This window comes from Chelonoidis abingdonii, chromosome 2 (genome assembly GCF_003597395.2).
Source record: "Chelonoidis abingdonii isolate Lonesome George chromosome 2, CheloAbing_2.0, whole genome shotgun sequence".
NCBI classification, from domain to species: Eukaryota; Metazoa; Chordata; order Testudines; family Testudinidae; genus Chelonoidis; species Chelonoidis abingdonii.
Genome location: NC_133770.1, coordinates 257,084,175 through 257,110,738, shown reverse-complemented (window position 1 = coordinate 257,110,738; position 26,564 = coordinate 257,084,175). Strand labels below are relative to the sequence as shown.

At 43.3% G+C, this 26,564-nt stretch overlaps 1 protein-coding gene across 9 annotated transcripts in view; it reads left to right on the top strand.

Annotated features, from left to right (window-relative positions):
* The window catches only part of TRIQK (triple QxxK/R motif containing), a 91,385-nt gene that overhangs the window by 58,336 nt on the left and 6,485 nt on the right, over positions 1–26,564 (top strand). For 6 of the 9 annotated variants that reach the window (XM_075063095.1, XM_075063100.1, XM_075063099.1 and 3 more), the window contains one exon: positions 9,511–9,596. In XM_075063095.1, coding sequence (XP_074919196.1) covers positions 9,511–9,596 — 86 coding nt within the window. Of the gene's footprint in view, positions 1–9,510; positions 9,597–10,748; positions 12,450–12,481; positions 26,493–26,564 lie in introns of those variants that run through there. The other 3 variants (XR_012655375.1, XR_012655374.1, XR_012655373.1) reach the window with 2 other exon arrangements.

Below are 26,564 nucleotides of genomic sequence, written 5' to 3'. Positions count from 1 at the left end.
GGGAGGGTTCGCAGCAGGGGTGGAGCACTGCCCACTGCCGGAAGTAACCAGCTGCCAGTGTCCACCCCTGAGCCATCTCCTCCTCCACCAGTGGTGTGTCAGCAGTCCTGTGAACTGGGACAGCAACCTCAGCTGTCTCCACATGGACACTGTCCAGGAATTGCTCATGGATACAGATGCTCCTCAACCTAGCCTTATAAACACCTTGTGCATTATCCTGCAGCATGTGCAGAGCCTGGTTAGTAGCCTCCAGCATGAGGACAATTGGGAGGAGGACATGGACACGGACTTTCCTGAAAGCACTGGATGTGGCAGTTGGGATATCATGGCAGCACTGGGGTAGATTCATATAGTGGAATGCTGATTCTGGGCCTGGCAAACAAGCACAGACTAGTGGGACCGCATAGTATTGCATGGGACAGCATAGTATTGCAGGTATGGAATGATTCCCAGTGGCTGCGAAACTTTCGCATGTGTAAGGCAATTTTCATGGAACTTTGTGACTTGAGAAGCGAGTGGCGACAGCCCTGTGGAAGCTTGCGATGCCTGACTGCTACTAGTCAGTTGGGAATCAGTTCGGAGTGGGCAAATCTACCGTGGGGGCTGCTGTGATCCAAGTAGCCAAGGCAATCAATAACCTTCTACTAACAAGGGTAGTGACTCTGGGGAATGTGCAGGTCATAGTGGATAGCTTTGCTGCATTGGGGTTCCCTAACTGTGGTGGGGCAATAGATGGAACCCATATCCCTATCTTGGCATTGGACCACCTTGCCAAAAAGTACATAAACCACAAAGGGTACTTCTCAATGGTGCTGCAAGCACTGGTGGATCACAAGGAACGTTTCACTGATATCAGTGTGGAATGGTTGGGAAAGGTGCATGATGCTCACATCTTTAGGAACGTCGGGCTGTTCGAAAAGCTGCAAAAAGGGACTTCCTTCCCAGACCAGAAAATTACCATTGGGGATATTGAAATGCCAATAGTTATCTTTGGGGACCCAGCCTACCCCTTGCTCCCATGGCTCATGAAGCCATACACAGGCAACCTGGACAGTAGTAAGGAGCAGTTCAACTATAGGCTGAGCAAGTGTAGAATGTGCCTTTGGACATTTAAAAGCCCACTGGCGCTGTTTGCTGAATAGGTTAGACCTCAGTGCAACCAGTATTCCTGTCGTTGTTGCTGCTTGCTGTGTGTCTCATAATATCTGTGAGAGTAAGGGGGAGATGTTTATGGCAGGGTGGGAGGTTGAGGCAATTGGCCTGATGGCCAGTTTTGAACAGCCAGATACCAGGGTGATTAGAAGAGCAGAGCTAGATGCGCTGCGCATCAGAGAGGCTTTGAAAAACAGTTTCATGACTGACCAGGCTATGGTGTGACAGGTGTGTGTGTTTGTCCTTGATGCAAAACCGCCCCCTCTGTTGAATGTATATCCCTGTAAGCTAATTCCCCTCTCCCCTTTGACCACAGCTGGCAAAGTAAATAAAGTCCCCATTGTTTTGACTTCATTCATTCATTCTTTATTTATTAAAAAAAAAAAAGTGAGGTCACTGACAAGGTAGCCCGGGTGGGGTGCGGAAGGACGGAATGACAAGGCCATATTGCTTATTGTAGCCACACTACAAATCAAAGCTGTTTAAATGACAATGCTTGGGCCATCCTCTGGAGTGGAGTGGAGTAGCTGGGTGCCCGGAGCCTCCTCCCCCCCACCCCCGTTCTTGGGTGTCTGGGTGAGGAGGCTATGGAACTTGGTGAGGAGGGCAGGCGGTTATACGATGCAGTGGGGGTCTGTGCTCTAGTTGCCTTTCCTGCAGCTCCACCAGATACTTGATCATGTCCATTTGCTCCCCTGTTAGCCTCAGCATCTCCTCCTGCGTTCTGATCACGGTCACTGTATGCTTTCCTGGCCTCTGCTACTGAATGCCTCCATGCATTCAGCTGTGCCCTGTCAGTGCAAGAGGACTGCATGAGCTCTGAAAACATGTCATCGTGAGTGTGTTTTTCGCCTTCTAATCTGTGATAACCTCAGGGACAGAGTTGATACAGAGAGCATAGAAACATTTGCACCTGCAGGGGGGATAAAAAGGGAGAGTACAATTTAAGAAGATACATTTCTGAGAATGAAAGGGAGACTCTTTTTCACAGTGAATCAAGCAATTCACAGCAGACAGCACATGTGTTTTAGGTACAAGGTCGCATTTTGCCTTTTATATTGAGCACCTGCCGGTTTGGTGACACATCATACACGGCTGGGCAACAGAATTCGGTTTCCAGGCAGCCATGGTAAACCAAAGGGTACGTGGGGTTGGCTTTTTTCGCCTTCATAACGTGGGAATGGTTGCAAACTGCAGCACCATTCTTTCCCATTGCAAGCAATGCTGGTTGGGCTAGCCATTTAAAAGGAGAGGCTGTGGTTTTGGGGTGGATGTACAGCACACCCCTTCCTCAACCATGTGGCTATTCTCCAGGATGATCCCTTTTAACTAAGCGCAAACAGCCCAGCATGAATGGGGTCCTCTTACTGTTCCCTTACAAAAATTCCCCTAATTCAACCAGGTGACCATGAGTGATATCACTCTCCTGAGGCTGACACAGAAAGATAAAGACTGAATGTTGCGTGAATGTGGCCAAAACCCAGGACCATTCACTGCCATGCTTTGTGCTGCAATGATTCCAGACTGCTTGCTACTGGCTTGGCATGGTAAAGCATCCTACCGTGGAGGACAAAATAAGGCAGCCCTCCCAGAAACCTTCTGCAAAGGCTTTCAGAGTATCTCCAGGAGAGCTTCGTGGAGATGTCACTGGAGGATTCCCACTCCATCCCCAGACACATTAACAGGCTTTTCCAGTGGCTGTACTGGCCGCGAATGCATCCCAAGTCTTCTGGGCAAATCAAACATTAAACACTATTGCTTTAACTCCTATAGTGTAGTTACAAATGTGCACTCACCAGAGGTGCCTTCTCTGCCTTCAGGGTCCGAGAACAATTCGCCCTGGAAGGTTATTGGCTCCAGAGTGATGAAAAGGTCCTGGCTGCTGGGGAGAACGGATTCTCTGCTTGCCTGCTGTGCATTCTCCTCCTACTCCTCTTCCTCCTCCACAGAATCATCCTGTGTTGCGTGAGACTTCCCCCTTGCAGGTGTCCAGACAGTGGTGGGGTACTGGTAGGGTTCCTCCTAGAATGGCATGCAGCTGATCATAGAAGCAGCATGTATGGGGCTGTGAGCCTGAGCAACCGTTTGCCTCCTTTATCTTGTCGTAGGCTTGCCTGAGCTCCTTAACTTTCACGCGACACTACTGCGTGTCCCTGGTGTAGCCTTTCTCCACCATGCACTGTGCGATATTTGGCATATATATCATTTTTTTTTGCTGGTTTGGAGTTCTACCTTCACAGATTCTTCTCCCCATACAGCAATCAGATCCAATGTCTCCCATTCACTCCATGCTGGAACTTGTTTGCGATTCTGGGACTACATGGTCACCTGTCCTGCTGAGCTCGCCACGCTGACCAAACAGAAAATGAAATTCAAAAGTTCCCGGGGCTTTTCCTGTGTTCCTGGCTGGTGCCTCGAAGTTGAAAGTGCTGTCCAGAGTGGTCACATTGGAGCACTCTGAGATAGCTCCCAGAGGTCAATACCGTCAAATTGCACAACGGTGCGTCTGCACTACCCCAAATTTGATCCAGGAAGGTCGATTTTAGCGCTACTCCCCTCGTTGGGGAGGAGTACAGCAGTCGATTTTAAGAGCCCTTTAGGTCAGCAGAACGGGGTTGGTTGTGCTTATAAAATTGACCTAACATGGCTAAATTTGACCTAACCTTGTAGTGTAAACCAGACCTTAGTGACCTGCGTGCTATTACATTCTTCCTCTTTTGCTGGATGTTGTTGCCGGCTGTAACTTGGTGCTTGCCACATCTTCCACAGCTTTTCCAATCTTCCCTCTTACAGGGTTCTTTGATTTCTCACTCTCTAGTTATGTACTGTTCTGACATTGTAATTTTGCTCCAGCTGCTCCTGTCACATTTGTCTTTTTTCTTTACTGTGTCAGTCTTCTTTTCTTTCCATTACCACTTCTTTAAGGAGAGGGATGCACTTACTTTGACAACATGCAGTTAGAAGACAGAGAGAGAGCCATGCCTTAAAAGCAGAAACTAGAGAAATTCCTGACCAGGAAGCACCTCCCTTTATTATGCTAACTAGTGCAACATATCCTGGTCTTCTGGTAACTGTGTTGAACCAGGGACTCTTCCACTCTACAGAGGATAGTGGATAAGGGATGGAAGAGAAGAGGGTTTTGCTTAAACAATACACAAGGTCAAATTTAGTCTGGAAGTTTTCCAGCTGCATCCTCTGCTGCTTTTCTGCCAATGCTCCCTTGGGAACTCAGTGTCTGTCAAATGGATATTGGGTAAGAGACAAATGGGGCTTTGTCTGAGTTCATCTTAACAGGCTTTGACTGTCACTTGCTGGGAAGAAGAAACAGCTTAGACTAATGATGACTGACCTATGTACAGAGAGAGCTTGCAGTATGAGCATGATGAAACAGAAAGGAATTAGTGTGCAAATGCATATTCCAACCTGTTGAATTTGTAGGCCCAAAGAACCTAAGGAACCTACATTATTTATCTGTGCAATGTGATACAGGTGATAACTATCAGTTTTATGTGCCAGGGACTTTGCATTTCATAGTTCTTTACAGTCCTGTAGTGCAGATGTCTTTCTGAGGGCTTTAGAAAGTTCAGATATTTAAAGCATTTTTTTAGTACAATTGTAGGAACTAGTTTTCATTGCAAAAAACTGAAGAGATACCCTTTAAACTTTTGCACTTGGTGGACTCAAGACTTCTCCAGTATGTCTTTTGGCTGTTGTATTTAGCAAGGAGTAGTAAATTTAAATGACAGGTACATAGTTTTGGAGAATTAACTGCTGTAGAGTCATTACAATATTTGTTATATAGGTGACTTTAGTTGTTCATATCAACTTTAATATAAATCTGGCAGCATTCTCTATGTAACTGCAATCCAGCCGCATCAATAACTACATTACTGGAGTAAGTAGTACCAGAGTGCTTGAAACTGATGGAAAGAGTAATGTAACAGGTATTGGGGGTAGCCCTGATAGCTTCTCTTCATGTGTCAGTATAATAATGCCTGCATCTGTAATTTTCACTCCATGCATCTGAAGAAGTGGGTTTTACCCATGAAAGCTTATGCCCAAATAAATCTGTTAGTCTTTAAGGTGCCACTGGACTGCTCGTTGTTTTAATGTAACAGGGTGGCACAACCCTTAACGACTGGTGGGCTGAAGCTCCTGATTACAGAATGAGCCAAACCTGGGAAAGATCAGGGTGATTTTCCTATAAAGAACAGCTGTAGGCTGCAGTGGTTTGGCAAAGTGCAAGAAAGCATAGAGAGATGGGAGGGAATGTGAAGGGCTCTTGCAGAGAATGCCCTGAGACCAGCAGACCTGCAGGCTCCTATGGGAAAACCTGCGCTGAGTTTGGACCTAGAAGTTTTGAGGGCCTAGAGGCCAGTGCCAGAAGACTGAGCTCCAGCCAGGAAGAGTTGGGCTGTGAGAACAGATGGGACAAAAGAAGAGCTCTGGCTGTGAGAGAAGACACCAGAGATAATTACGGACTATTACATGGTGATGGACTTTATTTTGTGACCCTGAGGATTGTTTTTGTTAAACCATCCCCAAGCAGGTGGTGGTGGTATTCATGTGAAAGCCTGTGTGCAGTTTTTAAGTGGCCCGCAAGAGGGGGACAAAAGGGGAAGCGTGCTGAAAAGAAACCCCTTGCCACAAGGAGGCATGGAGTAAATGGCCATCTTGCTACAAGCAATAATAGACTTTCTTCTTGTAGTAGAAGATTTGATCCTAACAAATGAACTTTAATCAGAAAGAGTACATGCACCGTATGAAATATTTACTCCAATGTCAGTCACCTTTGCAGGTTACCTTTCAGAGGGAATATCAGTAGGTGGGGGGGGATTTCAGTTGTTGACGTCAGTGGCTTCTGGTTCCCTGTGCTCTTTCAAAGCTGCGTAGTTCTCATTATCTAATTCTGTTGCATCACTGGAAGAGCAGATATTTGGATGTAATTCATTCTGTTGGTTGTTCTGCTTTGTTTATCAAGGAAGGCATGACAGAGAATTCGAGTCATGAGAGCTGAAACTAGAGCTAGCACTTTTCAATTATCTTTTCTTTTTAAGCTGAAGATATTTTTAGTGTGTTAAAAAATCCCAAATGGATAAATTTCTATAGTTTGTTCACAAGTAAGTTGGAACAGCTGCATCACTTTATTGAAAATTGGCTCAAAAATTATTCCAGGCTGGGATAGTTCTGTGCCATATTTCACCCTGGAGTGAATTTTTTGAGTTATAAATTCCTGCAATTCATAATGGAAATTCTGACAGCTCCTTAACCATTGCATAGCAAACAGTGCTATTATAATACTTTGAGGATAGACACCTCGGCTGGTTCTGTTTCCTCTCTTCTCATGAGGTAACCTTTTGGGTTGTTTCTCTGATTGCTTTAGAAAATGACTGTTCTGCTCTTTGGTGCCCTCTTATCTTAAGATGTTAGCAGCTCCTGCAATATAAAGCTCCAGTGGCCCTGTACTCTAATGGTGGAAAATATTTACGATGCATTGACTGGATGAATTTGTTGGAGTTTAGGATACAAATTTTCATTCCCTAATTCTCTTTCCCTTCCTTTCCCTAAGAGACTCTCTTAGGCCTGGTCTACACTACGCATTTAAACCGATTTTAGCAGCGTTAAACCGATTTTAACGCTGTACCCGTTCACGCAACGAGGCCCTTTATATCGATATAAAGGGCTCTTTAAATCAGTTTCTGTACTCCTCCCCAACGAGAGGAATAGCGCTAAAATTGATATTACCATATCGGATTAGGGTTAGTGTGACTGCAAATCGATGGTATTGGCCTCCGGGCGGTATCCCACAGTGCTCCACTGTGACCGCTCTGGACAGCAATCTGAACTTGGATGCAGTGGCCAAGTACACAGGAAAAGCCCCACGAACTTTTGAATTTCGTTTCCTGTTTGTCCAGCGTGGAGCTCTGATCAGCACGGGTGGTGATGCAGTCCCAAATCCAAAAAGAGCTCCAGCATGGACTGTACGGGAGATACTGGGATCTGATCACTGATATAGAGGAGACAAATCTGTTCTATCAAAGCTCCATTACAGAAGACGAAATGCCAAAAACATTTGAAAAAATCTCTGGCTATGATACAGAGTCCACAGCACAGTGCTGCGTGGCATGCATAACGGAAAGCCAAAGAATCAAATGGACGCTCAGGGAGGGAGGAGGGGGGTACCAGAGGACTCTAGCTATCCCACAGTCCCAGCAGTCTCCGAAAATCATTTACATTTCTTGGCTGAGCTCCCAATGCCTGTAGGGTCACAAACACATTGTCGATCGGGGTGGTCAGGGTCTATCTCGTCAATTTACCAATCCCTCCCCTCCGTTGTTTTTGTTTTGACCCCCTAGTGATAAGAAAAGGGGGGAAAAATCATTTCTTGACTTTTTTATGTCACCCTATGTATACTTGCAATGCTGCTGGTAGACACGGTGCTGAGCAGCAGTAAACAGTAGCGTCCTCTCTCCTCCCCTCCCTGGTTTGCAGATGGTACAGTGCAGTAGGACTGATAGCTGTCCTGGTCATGAGCCCATGAGTGCTCCTGGCTGGCCTCAGGTGAGGCCTGGCTGGGGGGCACCTGGGTAATAGAGAATGACGAAACTAAGAAAAAACGATTCCCAGGTCATTCCAGTAGACCCGTCGTTCATCATACGCAACTGCGGGGCTGAGCTCCATCAGCCCCCTCCCTTTCATGTGGTAAAAGAAAAGATATCTGTACTGCTGGACTATCATAGAAGCGCGGGATGCTGGGCTGTTGCTCTCTCACCTCCGCACCGCTTAATGTCCTGGTCTGGACTATCATAGCACGGCTGGAGGCTGCTCCCCCCCCCTCCATTTTATCTCAGTAACAAGTCAGTGTTTCTTATTCCTGCATTCTTTTATTACTTCATCACACAAATGGGGGAGGGGACACTAGCCACAGTAGGCCCACGAGAGGGTTTGAGGAGAAGGACAGGAAGCACTACGGAATGAGGCGTATTGCTTGCAGGAACACCCCCAGTGAATGCCATGGCAGCTCAATCATTTTCTGCCGGATCTGACATGGAGCGGCTGCCAGAACTGTGCTCTCTGGTTCTCTGATACACTGGTATCTCTAGTAACAGCACTTGCTCCCATAGCCTAGGTAGGACTGACTGACTCTATTTTTAGATGATGCCATAAAGGAAGGATTGATTGCGGGAGTCATGTCCCATATTTCTGTCTTTGCGCCCCCAGCTGACTCAGTACCAGGGGCAGGGCCCCATGATCAGCAGCACGACGTACAGATACGACAGATAACTGTCATCTCATTGCCAATTTTTTACAATGGCGCAGCAGACGGTTAGAATGGACTGATACCTTCTCCGTTGTCATGCAAAGCAAATGAATGTTGCGTGTGTAGCGGCCTGCAGTATCGACCTCTGTCAGTGGCATCCAGTAACATGGTTGCACGTGCTAATGGCGTCTGCCAGGGCAATTTCCAGGGAAAAAAGGGCGTGAAATGATTCTGTCGTTGCTTTCCTCAGAGGAAAGGAATGACTGACGAATTTTACCCAGAACCACTGCAACAACAATGACAATGATTTTTGCCCCATCAGGCACTGGGATCTCAACCCAGAATTCCAAGGGGCGGGGGAGACTGCGGGAACTATGGGATAGCTACGGAATAGCTACCCACAGTGCAACACTCCAGAAATCAACGCTAGCCTCGAATCATGGAAGCACACCGCCGAATTAATGTGCTTAGTGTGGCCGCATGCACTCGACTTTATACAATCTGTTTTACAAAACCGGTTTATATAAAATCGGAATAATCCCATAGTGTAGACATACCCTTAGCTTTCCTCTGACAATACTTTCTGGTGCTGTGCCTTTCCTTTTGGCATCATAATTATTCACATCCTTTATGCATGACTTTTGCCCGAATACAGACGGTCTTCACAATATTTAATCCCTAAGGTGGGGCTGTTCAGGGGAGGAGAGCTTGTACCACGGGAGATATCCACAGATATGCTGAATAGACTGGTGGAAGGACGGGGGCAGGGACTCCAGTAGAATGATGATGATTTCTAAATACATGCTGCAGTTGTCATTTTAGTAAATAACATACCATTGGAGGCATATCATAATTTGCATTTTGTAGCTCACTGGACTATCAGGCTCTAGGTTGATTTGTTAACTACTTTTTGGTTTTCTGGTTGTTGTTGTTTGTTGTTAAAGGCCATTGGTGACTCTGCTGTTAGTCCTGTTCTTGTGGCACAACTCTTTCTATCACTAAACTCTTAAATTTTAGATCTGCCACTGAAGCTAACATTATTGTAGATATACCTTATCTTCAGTGGATCATTTACATTAACTCTTTTTCTACCTTAGGAAAACAAGATTACAAGAAAAGCAGGCCAGTGTTAAGAGCAACAAGATTAAAGGCAGAGGCCAAGAAAACTGCACTGGGCATAAAGGTAGATATCCATTTGATAGCTTACACCATGTTGAGTTTCTTTTCCCCATAGATGTACTGTGTGAATATTGATTTTTGAGAGAGATTGTTTGACACTTCAAGACCTAAGTGGAATGCCAGAATCTAAAATATTTATGAGAGATTGTTTTTAACCTTCAAATAACTGAAACTCTAATGGACTTTAACTGTTTCACATTCTTGCTATGAAGCATACTTTTATTTAACAGTGCCAGTGAAATATATGTTTAGAAACAGGATTTTGTAGACTGGTACTGTATAAACAAAATGCTTTAATTGTTTTATATAGTTATGCAAAATAGCCATGAATTCCTGCCTTCTTCTAGTATATTATATCCAGGAGTTGTTTAAAAACAAATACTGGTATAGTCTCATCATTAATAAGTATAATATATTATGTGGCTACATCCATCCACTTTGACTCCAACATGGAAAATGATTTCCTTCACTACCAACAAAACAAGGAGGTTCCTGAACTTCAAACTGCTTGGGAACTTCCTGTTTTTCAAGTGTGTGTGAAGTATAATTATGAATAAATGGTCAAGGCAATAAATATTAACATGAAGGACAACTATTCTATACTATTCGCCATGCTATTATGATGGAATTTGGCAAAGCATGTTGTTTATTTAAGTTGCATCCAATATTTATCCCCCAAATTTATTTTTGAATCAAAATAAAATAATATGAAATTAACCTGGCAGCCATGCTGAGAAACATGCAGAATAAAAATAGCTTGAAAATCTAACTATTCTATTGAAAGAAACTCAGAAATGTTAAAAGGAGAACATATTCTTGTTTCTGGCAGATGAGAAATCCATTTTTTCAAGTTACAGTTTATAGCAAATGCCAAGGTATTACTACCAAGCTGTAACAGCTGTTGAGCTGCCAGATGATGTATTTGGTTGTCTTCCAGAATTTGCTATTATAATCATGAAACAGTACTTTTCTTTTGCTCCTGATTGCCGATCTTGATCAAGCACTGCCGTGCGATGCAGTGTGTTTTCACAACATAATCTCCTCAGTTAGTGCTGTGTGTCAGATTTTAATGAGAAAAAGTAGATGGCTTTTTTTGTTTAAAAGATAGATTACTAACCTTTGGAGTTCTGTATTTTTTTTTTCCTTTCTTTCTTAGGATATATCTGTACATACAGCGCTGCAGTGGTGCAACTGTACTCATACAGCTGCATCACAGCAGCACATCTGATGAAGACACTACACCTATGGGAAAGACCTCTCCCATTGGCATGAAAAAAACCCCCACCTCCGCGAGCGGAATAAGCTATGTCATCGAGAGAGTTTCTCCCACCGACATAGTGCTGTGCACACAAATGCTTATGTCGGTGTAATTTATGTCGCTCAGGGGGTGGAATAGTCACACCTCTGAGCGACATAAGTTTTGCCAACATAGGCTGTAGTGTAGACATAGCCTTATTACATTTTACTCTTATTTTTTTATTCTGTGATGCGACCTTTTAAAAGTGATGTTCCATTTTTATTGTACGTTCAGCTCCCAGTTAATTAATTTTTCTTTAAATCCCTCACAATTAGTGTTTTTGGAGATTTTGCTAAATATCTTTCACAAGTGAGAATATTGTATACCTGTGTTCTCAAACTATATCACTCACTTTTTTCTTGTATTGCATAATTCTTTCTTGAAAAGTACACAAAACTGAGAAGAAGAAAGATACAGAGAATCTTCAGTACAAATGTTAGTGACTGAGGAAAATAAGAGAATTTTATGTAGCAACATGTTTCTCCCTTAACATATTTTAATCTAGCAGAGCATCAGCTCTGCTAAAGTTAAGGTTGAGTATTGCTGTTTAAGGGATGACTATTGTAAGTTCTCAGTCTTCATGCTTAGTTAGATTGTCTTTAAATATGCTGTGTCTTATGAGGGTGCTGGGAGTAGTGTTAGTGGTGTAAGCTTATGGTCATTTGAGTAAGAGGCTCCCGCACCCAAAACAAATCTCCTGGTTCATCTAACTATTTTTGCACCTGGGGTTCAAACTCTGGCTCTGGTTCTCCCCAAACTGATCTCAGTCACTGAGGATTTATTTTAGCTAATGCATGGGACCCACTGCCCCTCTGGGGAAGCCACATTGAAAAAGTTATTAAGAATAAAGTTTGTAACTACAGTTCAGTGCATGCCAAACTGATGAACCCAAGAGTGAAATGCACATCTGCAGCAAGGCTAGGGCTCTGTTGAAGCCAGAAGGACGGTAGGCAGTCTGTTGTCACAGTAACTAGGTTACATGCTGTGGTGACTGAACCTGAGCTGCACCCAGGCAATGTGAATTGGAGCCCTACCATTAGCAGCTTTTAGAGAATGTGTTATGTGTTTGTCCTTGATCTCTGACTGCATTCTGCAGGAAAGTTTTGCCCTAAAACCAAAATTTCTAGTTTAAGAGTAATATTTGAATGAGATATGCTCTAAAATTCATAATCAGACTCTGATTTTACTTTAAAAATATTATCAAGGAAATTGGTATTAAATAGAAGATGAACGAATGTAAGTGGTTAGGGTAATGTATTCATGATTCATAATCTTCACCGGCTTCCATAGAATGGAACTAAGTGGGATCAAAAGGAAGGCAAGATGCTGAGTTGTTGAAGGGTTCCTGATACACAGCCTCCCCCGCCCCACTGCTCCCCCCAACATCAACTGCTCATAACATTTACAGCTTCTCATACTTTTTTTTGTTGCAGAGCCAGGGGATATAGGGGGTCAGAACAATGAAGGCAAATGTCAGGGCGTGGGAGCAGTACAGGGGATATGGAGACTTTGCTCTCTGGCTACTCAGAAGTGCTGACAGAGCAGAATCATGGGAGGAGGGTAAGTTGTGCAACAGAGCTAGACTTGAACAGGGAAGGGAGATGGAAGTTGCTCAGAGGCTTCCCTTCCCTCCACTGTCTCTTAATCAGGGGAAGAAACCCAGAACTCCCCTCCTTCTCCATGCTGCCTCCAGCAGTGGGGAAGGGGCTCAAAGCTTCCCCTTCACTGGTTGCTGCTGCTGCTGCTAGGGAAAGAGGGAGGTCAGAACAGTGCAGGAGTGTGGGGAGGAGAGAGAGGGCAATCGGAGCATGCAGTGAGGGATTTGAGGAGTATTTCAGCTCTCCCCCTGCAAATAACCACTCCTGTCCTCACCACTATCTCTGTCCCTCTTTCAAAGTACGGCCCCATAGTGCTGAAACTAGGAGGGGAACAAGAATGTTCGGTTCATGACACAGGCATACAGTGTAGAGACTGGGTGAGGAGTGGAATGGGCATATTCAGTGCATGGCACAGTCCACAGCATTGAGATCATAACACCATTAGAACGACCATACTAGGTTTGACCAGTAATCCATCTAGCCCAGTATCCTATCTTCTGATAGCAGCCAGTGCCAGGTGGTTCAGAGGGAATGAACAGAACAGGTAATCATCAAGTAATCCATCCCCTGTAATAAGCTCCTAGCTTCTGGCAGTCAGAGGCTAGGGACACCCAGAGCATGACTTTGCATTCCTGACCATCTTGGCTAATAACCACTGATGGATCTATCCTCCACGAACTTATGTACAATTCTTTTTTTGAACCTAGTTTTAGTTTTGGCCTTCAATATCCACTGGCAACTAGTTTCACAGGTTGACTGTGTTTTGTGAAGTCGTACTTCCTTTTGTTCATTTTAAACCTGCTGCCTATTAATTTCATTGGTGACCTCTGGTTCTTGTGTTATACGAAGGAGTAAATAACACTCCTATTCATTTCTCCACACCATTCATAACTTTTTAGACCTCTGTTCTACCCCCCCCTTATCTCCTTTCCTAGCTGCAAAGTCCTCGTCTTTTTTTAATATTTCTCCATGTTCCATGACCTTAATCATTTTTGTTGCCCTTCTTTGTATTAGTTCATAGTTGGGAACTGAGAACAAGTATGCTCAGTGCATGGATCAGGGATACAGTACAGAGATTGGGATGAGGAAGGGAATGTTTGGTGCATAGTACAGTACACAGCACTAAGATCATAGTTGGGAGCTAGAAGCGGCATGACCAGAGCATGCACCGAAGACAATCCTGAGACCAGGATGAGGAGCAGAGAACAGGATTTCTTAGTGCTTGGTACAGACCCACAAATGCGATGGAGTGAGAACACCAACTGAGATGAACAGAGCAGCTCTTACCTCTCTGAGCCCTTTTCAGGCTGCATTCATCTTCATGGTGTGTTCTCGTTCATTGGGGACATCTCATTGAGATGAATGGACCATTTCACACCTCTTTGAGGACTTGTCAACACTACTGCTTAAGTTGATGTAACTTATGTCACTACGGGGTGTGAAAAAACCACCCCTCTAAGCGACGTAAGTTACCTCAACTTAAAGCTGTGTCTACATAGCACTATGTTAGCTGGAGATGCTCTCCTGCCGACATAGTTTCTGCCTCTTGTTTTGATGGAGTAATTACATCGACAGAAGAGTGCTCTCTCGTCAACATAGCGCATTGGCACTGATGTAGTGCGGTAGTAAAGATGCACTGAATTCCTCCTCTGAGCTTGCTAACAGTCAGCTGTAGCTGCAAATACAGAGATGGGCAGGGGAGGGGGATCTGCAAATGCCGGTGGGGCAGCTATATGCTCTGGAAGGCGTGTATGCTGTAGGATAAAGTGTGAGAAGAAACACGCACCAGTCTCCTCTCATGTGCTTAAAATTACTATAAACTACATGGAATAATAATTATAAATATTGTGAAAACATCTGTTTTCTCTCCCTATCCTGTCAGCACCTCCACACTCAAAAAATGTCATAGCACGAGCATTATCACCTTTTGACTGTAATGAAACACATAGGAAGGCGAAAGACCTCACATACATGCCATATGGTATCTTTAATCTGTCCTCAGTTCCACCTGCATATCATGTAATAACTATACCTTCTTAACATAACACTATCTCCTACAAATAACATCTTTCTGTTCAAAAAATTAGGAAATACAATGAGAAAACACTTTGTTAATGCAGAGTTAAGGTTGCCCAGTAGTGCCTTGTGCCCTTGCAGAACATCAGATTCAGCTACACTCAAACCTCTGAAAAGCAGGAAGTGAACAGTTAAGGAAAGCAAAGCCTTTGAAAACAGTTAAGGTTCCTGCAATCCTTGCAATATGCCATCCCTCCAATGCAACCTTATCTCTGCCTTCATGGAGTGATGCCCCAATATGCCCATAACACACATTCTAGAACCCCTTGCAAATGCTCCAGAACAGTTAGGGAACCGCACAATAAACACTGTAGGGCAAGGTATAATATCTTCTCTTTGCTAAAGCAAAACTTGGGCTTAGGTCAGACATAGCAAAGAAGAGATGTCTGCACAAACATTGAGCCAATTCCACACAAACCACCTAGACTTGCTAAATATCACAGCCCCTTCACCAAATTACTGTCATATCACAGTGACAGCTCTTCCAACCTGCTCCACCTAATCGCTGAACCTTTCAATACAGCTATATCTAGCACAGTGAATGAAGTTGGAGTGCATGTAGATAAATGAGTCTGTCTATCCTGAGCTGCCTTGTATGTTCTCTGCATTTTTAAAGCACAGACATTTTCCTTCTCAGCACCTTCTCTGTGTTCTTCGGCTGTCTGATAGCATGGTTGCCATGGCAAGTGCTCTGGCTTCATTCTGATCATATCCCAGATAACTCCATCTTCTTCTCTGGATAACTTTCGAGATATGAAGTAGTTGAACTCTGTCTACTTATTATGGCACCTTCCTTACTCAGCTATTCCCACTAACTGTTGCCAGCTCCCAGGGTCAGAGTTAAGGTTACCTTGAAGGGATGACGTATTTTAACTGTGTATTTCTTGGTTTTCAGAGGCTTAAGTTTTCATTACCTCAGTGGATTGAGTAGCTGAGTTTGAAGTGCTGGCAGGCCACAAGACACTGCAACACAAATTTAACCTTGCATTAACCCAGTTTTTGTTGGTGAACTGTAATAAGTAACAGGGTTCATATGTGCTAAGGGTATGGCTTTATTTTATTTAAAGAATACAGACCTGGATAATGTACTATTAAAATCAATGGGACTTGCGATTAACTTCAGTAAGGGTCAGATCAAGTCCGTAATATGTGTTTGAAAAGTAGCTGACATACAAAATTCTGAGGTAATTGCAATGGTAGCAAACAGTCTGGAGACAACATAATAAATAATACTGGCGGTACCCAGTCTTGTGGCCAAATCTGTGGAAAAAAACATACTTAGGTGTATTTTCCAAGCATTTTATTTACTCATAGTGACTTCAACATGTGGTGCAGTAATCCTCCCTTCTAAAAATCTAGTGACACTTGCAAATTGCTAACTTGTAGATAACAGAAGTATTATAAGGGCAAATCCAGCCCAGGCATAACTGCAGTTGTTATAATTATTATTTAATTAATGTATTAAGATGTACTGCAGTAGTGCCTAGAGGCCCCTATCAAGCAACAGCATCTCATTACACTATACTCTGTACGGGCATATAATAGATGGTCCCTGCCCCAAAGAGCTTGCAGTCTAAACATGTAAAGTGAGACAATAAGTGGATATAAACAAAGAAAGAATGTGAGGAGAAGAGAGAGAAGAGGACAAATTAACTGTGAAACAATCATCTTCTCATAACCAGGGAAGTGAGTGGAGTTCCAGCAGGGCTGCATTTCACCCAAAGAGTTTACAAGGTTTGTTTGAAAAAAATGAAGAAAAAAAACTCTGGAAATTACATGAAACCTTTTGGAATCAACTGCCCTGAAGGTGCTTTACATTTCAGAGCTGGCTTACTAATTAGCGTCTTGTCAAACTCTGTTTGTTACTTTAAATCCTGCATTAAAATGAAAGTTTCTTTCAGTCATTCCCATTTAGTACTTCTTAATTTCCTCAATGAGCAAGTTTATCCATGTTGATAATGTCAGAGTGGCAAAGCAACAAAATTTAGTTGAACCAGGGTGACTGTACTTGTTTTGAGTGTGCAATATTTTGTCCTTTTAAAAAATATTATCAAATATTGTAATACAGTCATTGTTCTGGCTCGGTTTGGGTGTATGGCACATGCTCAGGCAGCCCCTAAAGGATATGGCACCTCCCAGACGGGAAGGACCCCTGTCTGAGGACATAATTCTGAGACTACATCTATACTATGAGCTAGGGGTGTGATTCCCCTGCTGATGTGCACATACTTGCACTAGCTTTCATTGAAATAGCACAAGTATAAATAGCAGAGTAGCTGCAGCAGCAGCAGCACAGCTGACCCTTTCTGAGTACAAACCCACCTGAAACTGGTGAGAACAATGGTCTAGCTACCCAAGTATCATGTCTTCCGACAGCAGCCATAACAAATAAAGACAATTATGGAATATAGGACTGGAAGGGTCCTTGAGAGGTCATCTAGTCCAGTCTCCTGCACTCATGGCAGGACTAAGTATTATCTAGACCATCTCTGACAGGTGTTTTGTCTAAACTGCTCTTAAAAATCTCCAATGATGGAGATTCCACAACCTCCCTAGGCAACTTTTCCAGTGCTTAACCATCCTCACAGTTAGGAATTTTTTCCTACTGTCCAACCTAAATGTCCCTTACTGCATTTTAAGCCCATTGCTGCTTGTCCTATCCTCAGAGGTTAAGAAGAACAATTTCCCCCCCTCCTCCTTGTAACAACCTTTTATGTACTTGAAAACTGTTATGTCCCCCCTCTCAGTCTTGTCTTCTCCAGATTAAACAAACCCATTTTTTTCAACTTTCCCTCGTAGGCAATGTTTTCTAGCCCTTTAATCATTTTTGTTGCTCTTCTCTGGATTTTCTCCATTTGTCCATATCTTTCCTGAAATGTGGTGCCCAGAACTGGACACAACACTCCAGTTAAGGACTAATCAGCATGGAGTAGAGCGGAAGAAATACTTATGTTTTGTGTACAACAATCCTGCTAGTACATCCCAGAATGATCACTTTTTTTGCAACAGAGTTACACTGTTGACTCATATTTAGCTTGTGGTCCATTATGACCACCAGATGTCCTTTCCACAGTACTCTTTCCTAGGCAGTCATTTCCCATTTTGTATGTGTGCAACTAGTTGTTCCTTCCTAAGTAGAGTACTTTGCATTTATCCTTATTGAATTTCATCCTATTTACTTCAGACCATTTCTCCAGTTTGTCCAGATGATATTGAATTATAATCCTGTCCTCCAAAGCACTTGCAATCCCTCCTATCTTGGTATCATCTGCAAACTTTATAAGTATACTCTCTATGCCATTATCTAAATCATTGATGAAAATATTGTACAGAACCAGACCCAGAATTGATCCCTGTGGGATCCTACTCGTTATGCCCTTCCAGCATGCCTGTGAACCACTGATAGCCACTTTCTGGGAATGGTTTTCTCTGCTGCTTTCTGGGAATGGTTTTCCAACCATTTATGCACCCACCTTATAGTGGCTCCATCTAGGTTGCATTTCCGTAATTTGTTTATGAGAAGGTCATGTGAGAGAGTATCAAAAGCTTTACTAAAGTCAAGATATACCATGTCTACTGCTTCCCTCCATCCACAAGGCTTATTACCCTGACAAAGAAAGCTATCAGGTTGGTTTGACACAATTTGTTCTTGACAAATCTATGCTGACTGTTACTTATCACCTTATCTTATAGGTGTTTGCAAATCAATTGCTTAATTATTTGCTCCATTATCTTTCTGGGTACAGAAGTTAAGCTGACTGGTCTGTAATTCCCCAGGTTGTTCTTATTTCCCTTTTTATAGATGGGCCCTGTAGTTGGCCTTCTCCAGTCTTCTGGAATTTCTCTCATTTTCTATTACACTAATGGCTCAGATATCTCCTCAGTCAGTTCCTTGACTATTATAGGATGCATTTCATCAGGCCCTGGTCACTTGAAGATATCTAACTTCTCTTAGTAAATTTTAATGTGTTCTTTCCCTATTTTAGCCTCTGATCCTACCTCATATTTACTGGTATTCACAATGTTAGGCATCTAATCACCACCAACCTTCTTGGTGAAAACCGAAACAAATAAGTCATTAACCACCTCTGTCATTTACACATTTTCTGTTATTGTTCCCCCCACCCACCCTCATTGAGTAACAGGCCTACCCTCTCCTTGGTCTTCCTCTTGCTTCTAGAGGAAGAATTTGTAGAATGTTTTCTTATTATCCACTATGTCTAGCTAGTTTGATCCTGTTTTGTGCCTTGGCCTTTCTAATTTTGTCCTTACACACTTGTGTTATTTGTTTGTATTAATCCTTTGTAATTTGACCTAGTTTCCACTTTTTGTAGGACTTTTTTTTAATTTATTTTTAGATCATTGAAAATCTCCTGGTTAAATCAGGGTGGTCTCTTGCCATACTTTCTATCTTTCCTATGCAGTGGGATAGTTTGCTCTTGTGCCATTAATAATGTCTCTTTGAAAATCTGCCAACTGTCTTCAATAGTTTTTACCCTTAGACTTGCTTCCCATGGGATCTTACCCCCAAACTCCCTGAGTTTGCTAAAGTCTGCCTTCTTGAAATCCATTGTCCTTATTTTGCTGTTCTCCCTCTTATCATTCCTTAGAATCATGAACTCATCATTTCATGATCACTTTTACCCAAGCAGCCTTCCACTTTCAAATTCTCGACCAGTTCCTCATTTGTCAAAATCAAATCTAGAACAGCCTCTCCCCTACTAGCTTTCTCCACCTGAAATAAAAAAAAAAAATTGTCTCCAATACATTCCAAGAACTTGTTGGATAATCTGTGCCTTGCTGTGTTATTTTCCCAACAAATGTCTGGGTAGTTGAAGTCCCCCATCACCACCAAGTCCTGTGCTTTGGATGATTTTGTTAGTTGTTTAAAAAAAAGCTGCATCAATCTCTTCTTCCTGGTTGGGTGGTCTGTAGTAGATCCCTACCATGATATCACTCATGTTTTTTATCCCGTTTATACCTTACCCAGAGATTTTAACAAGTCTGTCTCCTATTTCCATCTCGAGCTCAGTCCAAGTATATAATTTTTAATATACAAGGCAACACCTCCTCCCTTTTTCCTCTGCCTGTCCTTCCTGAGCGAGTTGTACCCTTCTGTACCAATATTCCAGTCATGAGTATTGTCCCACCAAGTCACATCTGTGGTGCCAGCTATGTCATAGTTGTGTTTATTTACTAGCATTTCGTAGAATCATAGAATATTAGGGTAGGAAGAGACCTCAGGAGGTCATCTAGTCCAACCCCCTGCTCAAAGCAGGGCCAACCCCAACTAAATCCAGGGCTTTTCAAAAACCTCTGAGGATGGAGATTCCACCACCTTTCAAGGTAACTCATTCCAGTGCTTCACAAGCCTCCTAGTGAAATAGTTTTTCCTAATATCCAACCTAGACCTCCCCCACTACAATTTGAGACTATTGCTCCTTGTTCTGTCATCTGCCACCTCTGACAACAGCCTACCTCCATCCTCTTTGGACCGTCCCTCCTTCACATAGTTGAAGGCTGCTATCAAATTCCCCCTCACTCTTTTCTGCAGACTAAATAAGCCCAGTTCCCTCAGCCTCTCCTCATAAGTCATGTGCTCCAGCCCCCTAATCACTTTCGTTGCCCTCCGCTGGACACTCTCTCCAATTTGTCCACATCCTTTCTTTTGGGTGGGGAGGGCAAAACTGGATGCAATACTCCAGATGTGGCTTCACCTGTGCCAAATAGAGGGGAATAATCACTTCCCTCTATCTACTGGCAATGCTCCTACTAATGCAGCCCAATATGCTGTTAGCCTTCTTGGCAACAAGGGAACACTGCTGATTCATATCCAGCTTCTCATCCACTGCAGTCCCTAGATCTTTTTCTGTCAAACTGCCACTTAGCCAGTCAGTCCCCAGCCTGAAGAAGTGCATGGGATTCTTCCATCCTAAGTGCAGGAATCTACACTTGTTTTTATTGAACCTCATCAGATTTCTTTTGGTCCAATTCTCCAATTTGTCTAGGTCACACTATCCCTACCCTCCAGCATATCTACTTCTCCCTCCAGTTTAGTGTCATCTGCAAACTTGCTGAGGGTGCAATCCATCTCATCATCCAGGTCATTAATGAAGATGTTGAACAAAATCGGCCCCAGGACTCCCCCCGTAGCACTCAGCTTGATATCGGCTGCCAACTAGACATCAAGCCATTGATCGCTACCTGTTGAGTCCAATAATCTAGCCAGCTTTCTGTCCACCTTATAGCCTATTCATCCAATCCATACTTTTTTAACTTGCTGGCAAGAATACTGTGGGAGACCGTATCAAAAGTTTTGCTAGAGTCAAAGTATATCCCGTCCACCGCTTTCCCCATATCCACAGAACCAATTATCTCATCATAGAAGGCAATCAGGTTTGTCAAGCATGACTTGCCCTTGGTGAATCCATGTTGACTGTTCCTGATCACCTTCCTCTCCTCCAAGAGCTTCAAAATGGATTCCTTGAGGACCTGCTTCATGATTTTTCCAGGGACTGAAGTGAAGCTGACCGATCTGTAGTTCCCTGGATTCCCTTTTTTAAAGATGGGCACTATATTTCTTTTTCCAGTTGTCTGGGACCTCTCCCAATCACCACTAGTTTTCAAAGATAATGGCCAATGGCTCTGCAGTCACATCAGCCAACTCCCTCAGCACCCTAGGATGCATTAGATCCAGCACCATGGACTTGTGCATGTCCAGCTTTTCTAAATAGTTCTTAACCTGTTCTTTCACCACCGAGGACTGCTCACCTCCTCCCCATACTGTGCTGCCCAGTGCAGCAGTCTGGGAGCTGACCTTGTCTGTAAAGCATTGAGTACTTCAGCACTGAGTATTTCAGCATTGAGTACTTCAGCTTTTTCCACATCATCTGTCACTAGGCTGCCTCCCCCATTCAGTAAGGTCCCACACTTTCCCTGACCTTCTTGTTGCTAACATACCTGTAGAAACTCTTCTTCTTGTTGCTTTTCACATCCCTTGCTAGCTGCAACTCCAGTTGTGCTTTGGCCTTCCTGATTACACCCCTGCATGCTCTAGCAATATTTTTATACTCTTCCCTAGTCATCTGTCCAAATTTCCACTTCTTGTAAGCTTCCTTTTTGTGTTTAAGCTCACCGAAGGTTTCTCTGTTAAGCCAAGCTAGTCGCCTGTCGTATTTGCTATTCTTTCTGCACATCGGGATGGTTTGTCCCTGCAACCTCAATAAGGCTCTTTAAAATACAGCCAGCTCTCCTGGCCTCCTGGATTTCAAGTTCTTCCTGCTTATTCCCCATACTTCTCAGATTGATATACAGACATCTAAGATACTGATCTGATATCTTCCCCCCCGCCACATTCTGTCTTGTCTCTCCCTTATCCCTACTACAGCAGCCCATCCTCCCTCCAAATTCTGACCTTTTCTCTCTGGTCTCCATGTTTTTGATTTACCTGTGGGCTTTTATCACCTGCCCCCTTCAAACTTAGTTTAAAGCCCTCCTCACTATGTTAGCCAGTCTGTATCCAAAATATGCTCTTCCCGTTCCTCGATAAGTGGATCCCCTCTCTGTTCTTATTCCTGGAACAGGCTTCCATGGTCAAGAAAGCCGAAGCCCTCCTGGCGACACCATCCCTGCAGCAAGGTATGCACCTCCAGGACGCATTTGTGTCTGCGTAGGTCCCTACCCTTCACCGAAAGGATCAAAGAGAACATCACCAGCGCTCCCAACTCCTTCACCCTTACTCCCAGAGCCCCGTAGTCACTTCTGATCTGCAGATGGTCATACTTCGCAGTTTCATTAGTGCTCACATGGATGACTAGCATGGGGTAGTAGTCAGAGGGCCAGATGATCCTCGACAATCCCTCCATAATGTCTTAGATATGGACCCCTGGCAGGCAGCATATGTCCCAGGATGCCATGTCAGGGTGACAGATGGGTGCCTACGTCTCCCTGGGAAGAGTCACCAACCACCACTACCCTGTGTTTTCTCCTGGGAGTGATGGCTGCAGTTCTCCCAGCCTTGGGGGTACATGGCTTCTCCTCCTCCACCTTCAGGGGTGATCCCTCATTGCTTGTTGCCAGGACAGCATAATGGTTCTCCATCACCATGGTGGTGGATTGAGAGTAGAAGTAGAACACTGCCTGCTGCCAGAAGTAACCAGCAGCCAGTGTCCTCTCTGTGACAGAGCCATATCCTCCTCCCCCAGTAGTGTGATAGCAGTCCTCTGTAGCTGGATAGCTTCCTCAGCCTTGGGTGTCTCCATATGAATACTCTGAAGGAATTCCTCGTGGGGACGGATGCTCCTCAGCCTAGCCACCTCCTCCTGTAGCTCTCCCACCTGCTTCCTGAGAGAGTCCACCAGCAGGCATCTTTCACACTGACCAAAAGCCTGGCTTTCTGTGAGTGGGAAATGCAGGCCTCAGTCTCTGCAAATCCACACCAGGGTCTGGGTAGAGGTATCCATGGTTAGGTTGTCAGTCTGAATACAGGCGCAGGTGGAGGAGACGGGTACATCTACACTACCCGCCGAATTGGTGGGTATCGAGTGATCTATCAGGGATTGCTCTCCCATCGACTGCTGAACTCCAGCTCGGCGAGAGGCGGAAGCAAAGTTGATGGGGGAGCGGCGGCCGTCGATCCCGTGCCGCGAGGATGCAAAGTAAGAGATTGTGAGTCGATCTAAGATACGTTGACTTCAGCTACACTATTCTTGTAGCTGAAGTTGCGTATCTTAGCTAGATTTCCTTCCCCATGTAGATCAGGCCAGGAGCAGTGTTGACGCTGGCGATGCGGCTTTTCCTAATCACAGCAATTATTGTGTCTCCTTCCCTTAAACCCCCTCTCAAAGTCCCCTGTTTGTGGTTCCCTGTTCGCTAGCTCCCCTTTGTCGCTTAGCCTCTGGCTTTCAAGGCCTTCTCTCCTAGGGAAGTATCTCACAGATAAGTTTATGGAGGGGATGGTATGATGGAATTAATTCATCTTTGATTATTAGCAGGTAAATATGCCCAATGGCCTGTGATGGAATGTTAGATGGGGTGGGATCTGAGTTACTACAGAGAATTCTTTCCTGGGTGCTGGCTGGTGAGTCTTGCCCACATGCTCGGGGTTTAACTGATCGCCATATTTGGGGTGGAGAAGGAATTTTCCTCCAGGGCAGATTGGCAGAGCCCTGGAGGTTTTTCGCCTTCCTCTGCAGCGTGGGGCATGGGTCACTTGCTGGAGGATTCTCTGCAGTTTGGGGTCTTTAAACCATGATTTGAGGACTTCAATAACTCAGACAGGTTAGAGGTGTGTTACAGGAGTGGGTAGGTCAGATTCTGTGCCCTGTGTTGTGCAGGAGTTCAGACTAGATGATCATAATGGTCCCTTCTGACCTTAAAGTCTATGAGACAAGTATCAGCCAGGCAATAGTGGCCAGGACAGGGAGTAGCTTTGGAACAATGGTGCCAAACCTACACTGACTGTGCTGCCAGGAAATTGGTAGAACCCACCACCTGAGCTCCTCTTATGACAAAAGGGATTCCTTTGTGAGAGATTGCAGTTAATATATTGGGTCAGCAGTTTGGCATGAAGATAGTGTTTTCATAGTATGTTCCTGAGTCAGCGTTCTGGCTGGGTCTATGTGTGGGGCAAAGGATGTTGCTCCTCCCAGATGAGAAGAACCTCTGTCTCCTGAGGTAACTCAGAGGAGTTGAACAGTGAGTGTTTCCTGCATCAAAGAGAGAGGGAAGCTGTACCAACAGCAGGAGAAATGCCTCTGCACCTTCTTCCAATAATAAAAAGATGTTGTGGTGTTAAACTGAGTTCTTCCATGTGTCACTAATCCAGAATTGCTGCATGGCTGTGCTAAGCCACCGGTAAGGGGCCTGCAAGGTCATGGAAAAAAATAACAACATCCCTGAGATTTCCTTTAAATGACCCTCTGTAGTATGTGCAAGTTTTCTACAGTCAACCCTACCCTTTGATACCCAAAACAGAAACAAAAAAATAAATATGGGTAATGTTTTGCACTGCCTGTGCCTCAGTATTAGTCACTAATAAATATAACAAACACACTAGGAATAGGGGCCTGATTCTCCACTACCTAATCCCTTGTGCAGCCATTTACATCTGTGCAAAGGAAGTAAAAAATATTACCAAATCAGAATGATAGCATTTTATACCTACTTTGCTCAGATGTACATGATGGCACAAGGGGCAAGTCAATAGAGAATATGTCTGATTAAATAAAGGGGACATTGATGGAACCAAGGAAAAAGTAATTTCTGAATATGGGAAATGTACTATCCATCCATTCTTCCACATAGCTACCTCATCTATTTACCTATGCAGCTCGCTCCCTACCAAGAATCTGTCTCATCTGAAGCTAGTTGGATACAAATAGGTGACAACATTTTTGATGCAGTTTGCCAGAGTGTCCTCTGATTTCTTGCTGTTCATAATCTTCTGAGTTATCCCAGTTTGCCAAGATAGGTTAGGGATATCTTGTCACCAACAGGTTTTCATGTGTTGTCCCCATAAAAAGAGATACCCAGTGTAACTGTCACTTCCTTCTTTTCTCCCCTTTTCAAACATGCTTGAGTTTAAACTAACTAGAAGTAGCTTAGAATTGGAGGGACACACACTTGTGATATTCAGTCACATTGAGTTTCAAAGTGATATCAGTTCAGAGATTTATATTTATGGACTGGGGAGGATTTAAAATAAATACATATGAATGCTTTTTTCCCAGTGAATACTGTAGTTCTCTATGTACAGTATGGGAGTTTGTCTCTTGTTCAAAATTGGTGTTTTTCTTCCTCATTTAGGCCCCAACTCTGCAAACTGCTCAGTGTGCATAGGCCTCAGAGTATTCTCAGAGCTCTACAGACTTCAGTGGAGCTTTGTGCTGGTGTAGGGGTCTAGCCATGTAGAGTAGTTTGCAGGATCAGAAACTTAGGCTGGTGTAAATCGTTGTAGTGAGTTACAGTGGTGTAAAATTGGCATAAATGAGAGGAGAGTCAGATTTATTATATACAGTAACTAAATATGTTTCGTTTATGGAAAAATCCTATAGAATTTAATAGAGATGAAATCAGTAGGGTTCTACAGAAACAATTGTCAAAACTCTATAGAGATTTATAGAAGATGATATTCCTTCAAAAGATTTGTTTAACCATACTTCAGAATTCTATAGCGGGGATATTAGTCTCTTAGATTCTGTACTGTGGTGAGAAAAAAATGCTGATCATTTTCAGTTAATATCTGTAGCTCTTTTTCCATAAGAATTAATTATTGAGAGTGAAATCCTCTGAGTAAAATACCTTTTACGGAGGAGCGATCCAAAAGTTGCCAGTAGTGAGGAGGGAGGTTTGTTTTAAGGCATTGTCTTTATGTATGGCTCACAAATTGTAAAAGCTGATATGATACATAAAAATTAAAATGACAACTTTTGCTCGTGTTGCAAAGAAAATGTAGCAATTTTATAGTGTGTTTGATATGATTTTCATTGCAGGGTTTCTATTTGAAAGTTTATAAATTAGACACGATTCTAACACATTTAGGCTTGGAAGGATTTGATTTTTATTGGTAAATGTCAATTTCACCATGTGCACACAAACCGACAAAATATTACCTTTGATGATCATGATTTACATATAGGCAAAGAAAGAAAAATGTTGCTTGAGAACTTAAAGATTTATTTAAGGATATTTACTTTGTATATTTTGATGTGTGGTGTTGATAATTTTGTGCTTTAATAGTTATAAAGCTTTAACTTTTTTGAATCTCATTAAATAATTATTGGCTGATCCCCCGTTGTCTAACACTCCCATTAATTGCCACAACTGAGAAAATTTAAATTGATTAAAATTAGGAAAAAATGTTTAAACCCATAATTTTTGCACAACTGTGAAAATTTAAATAAAAATTGGAAAAATACTTAAACATCAATTTTATGTTAAAATTATTTTTAAAAATCAAATCCCTGCAACCGTAGACATACTAGACTGCATGCCTAATTGT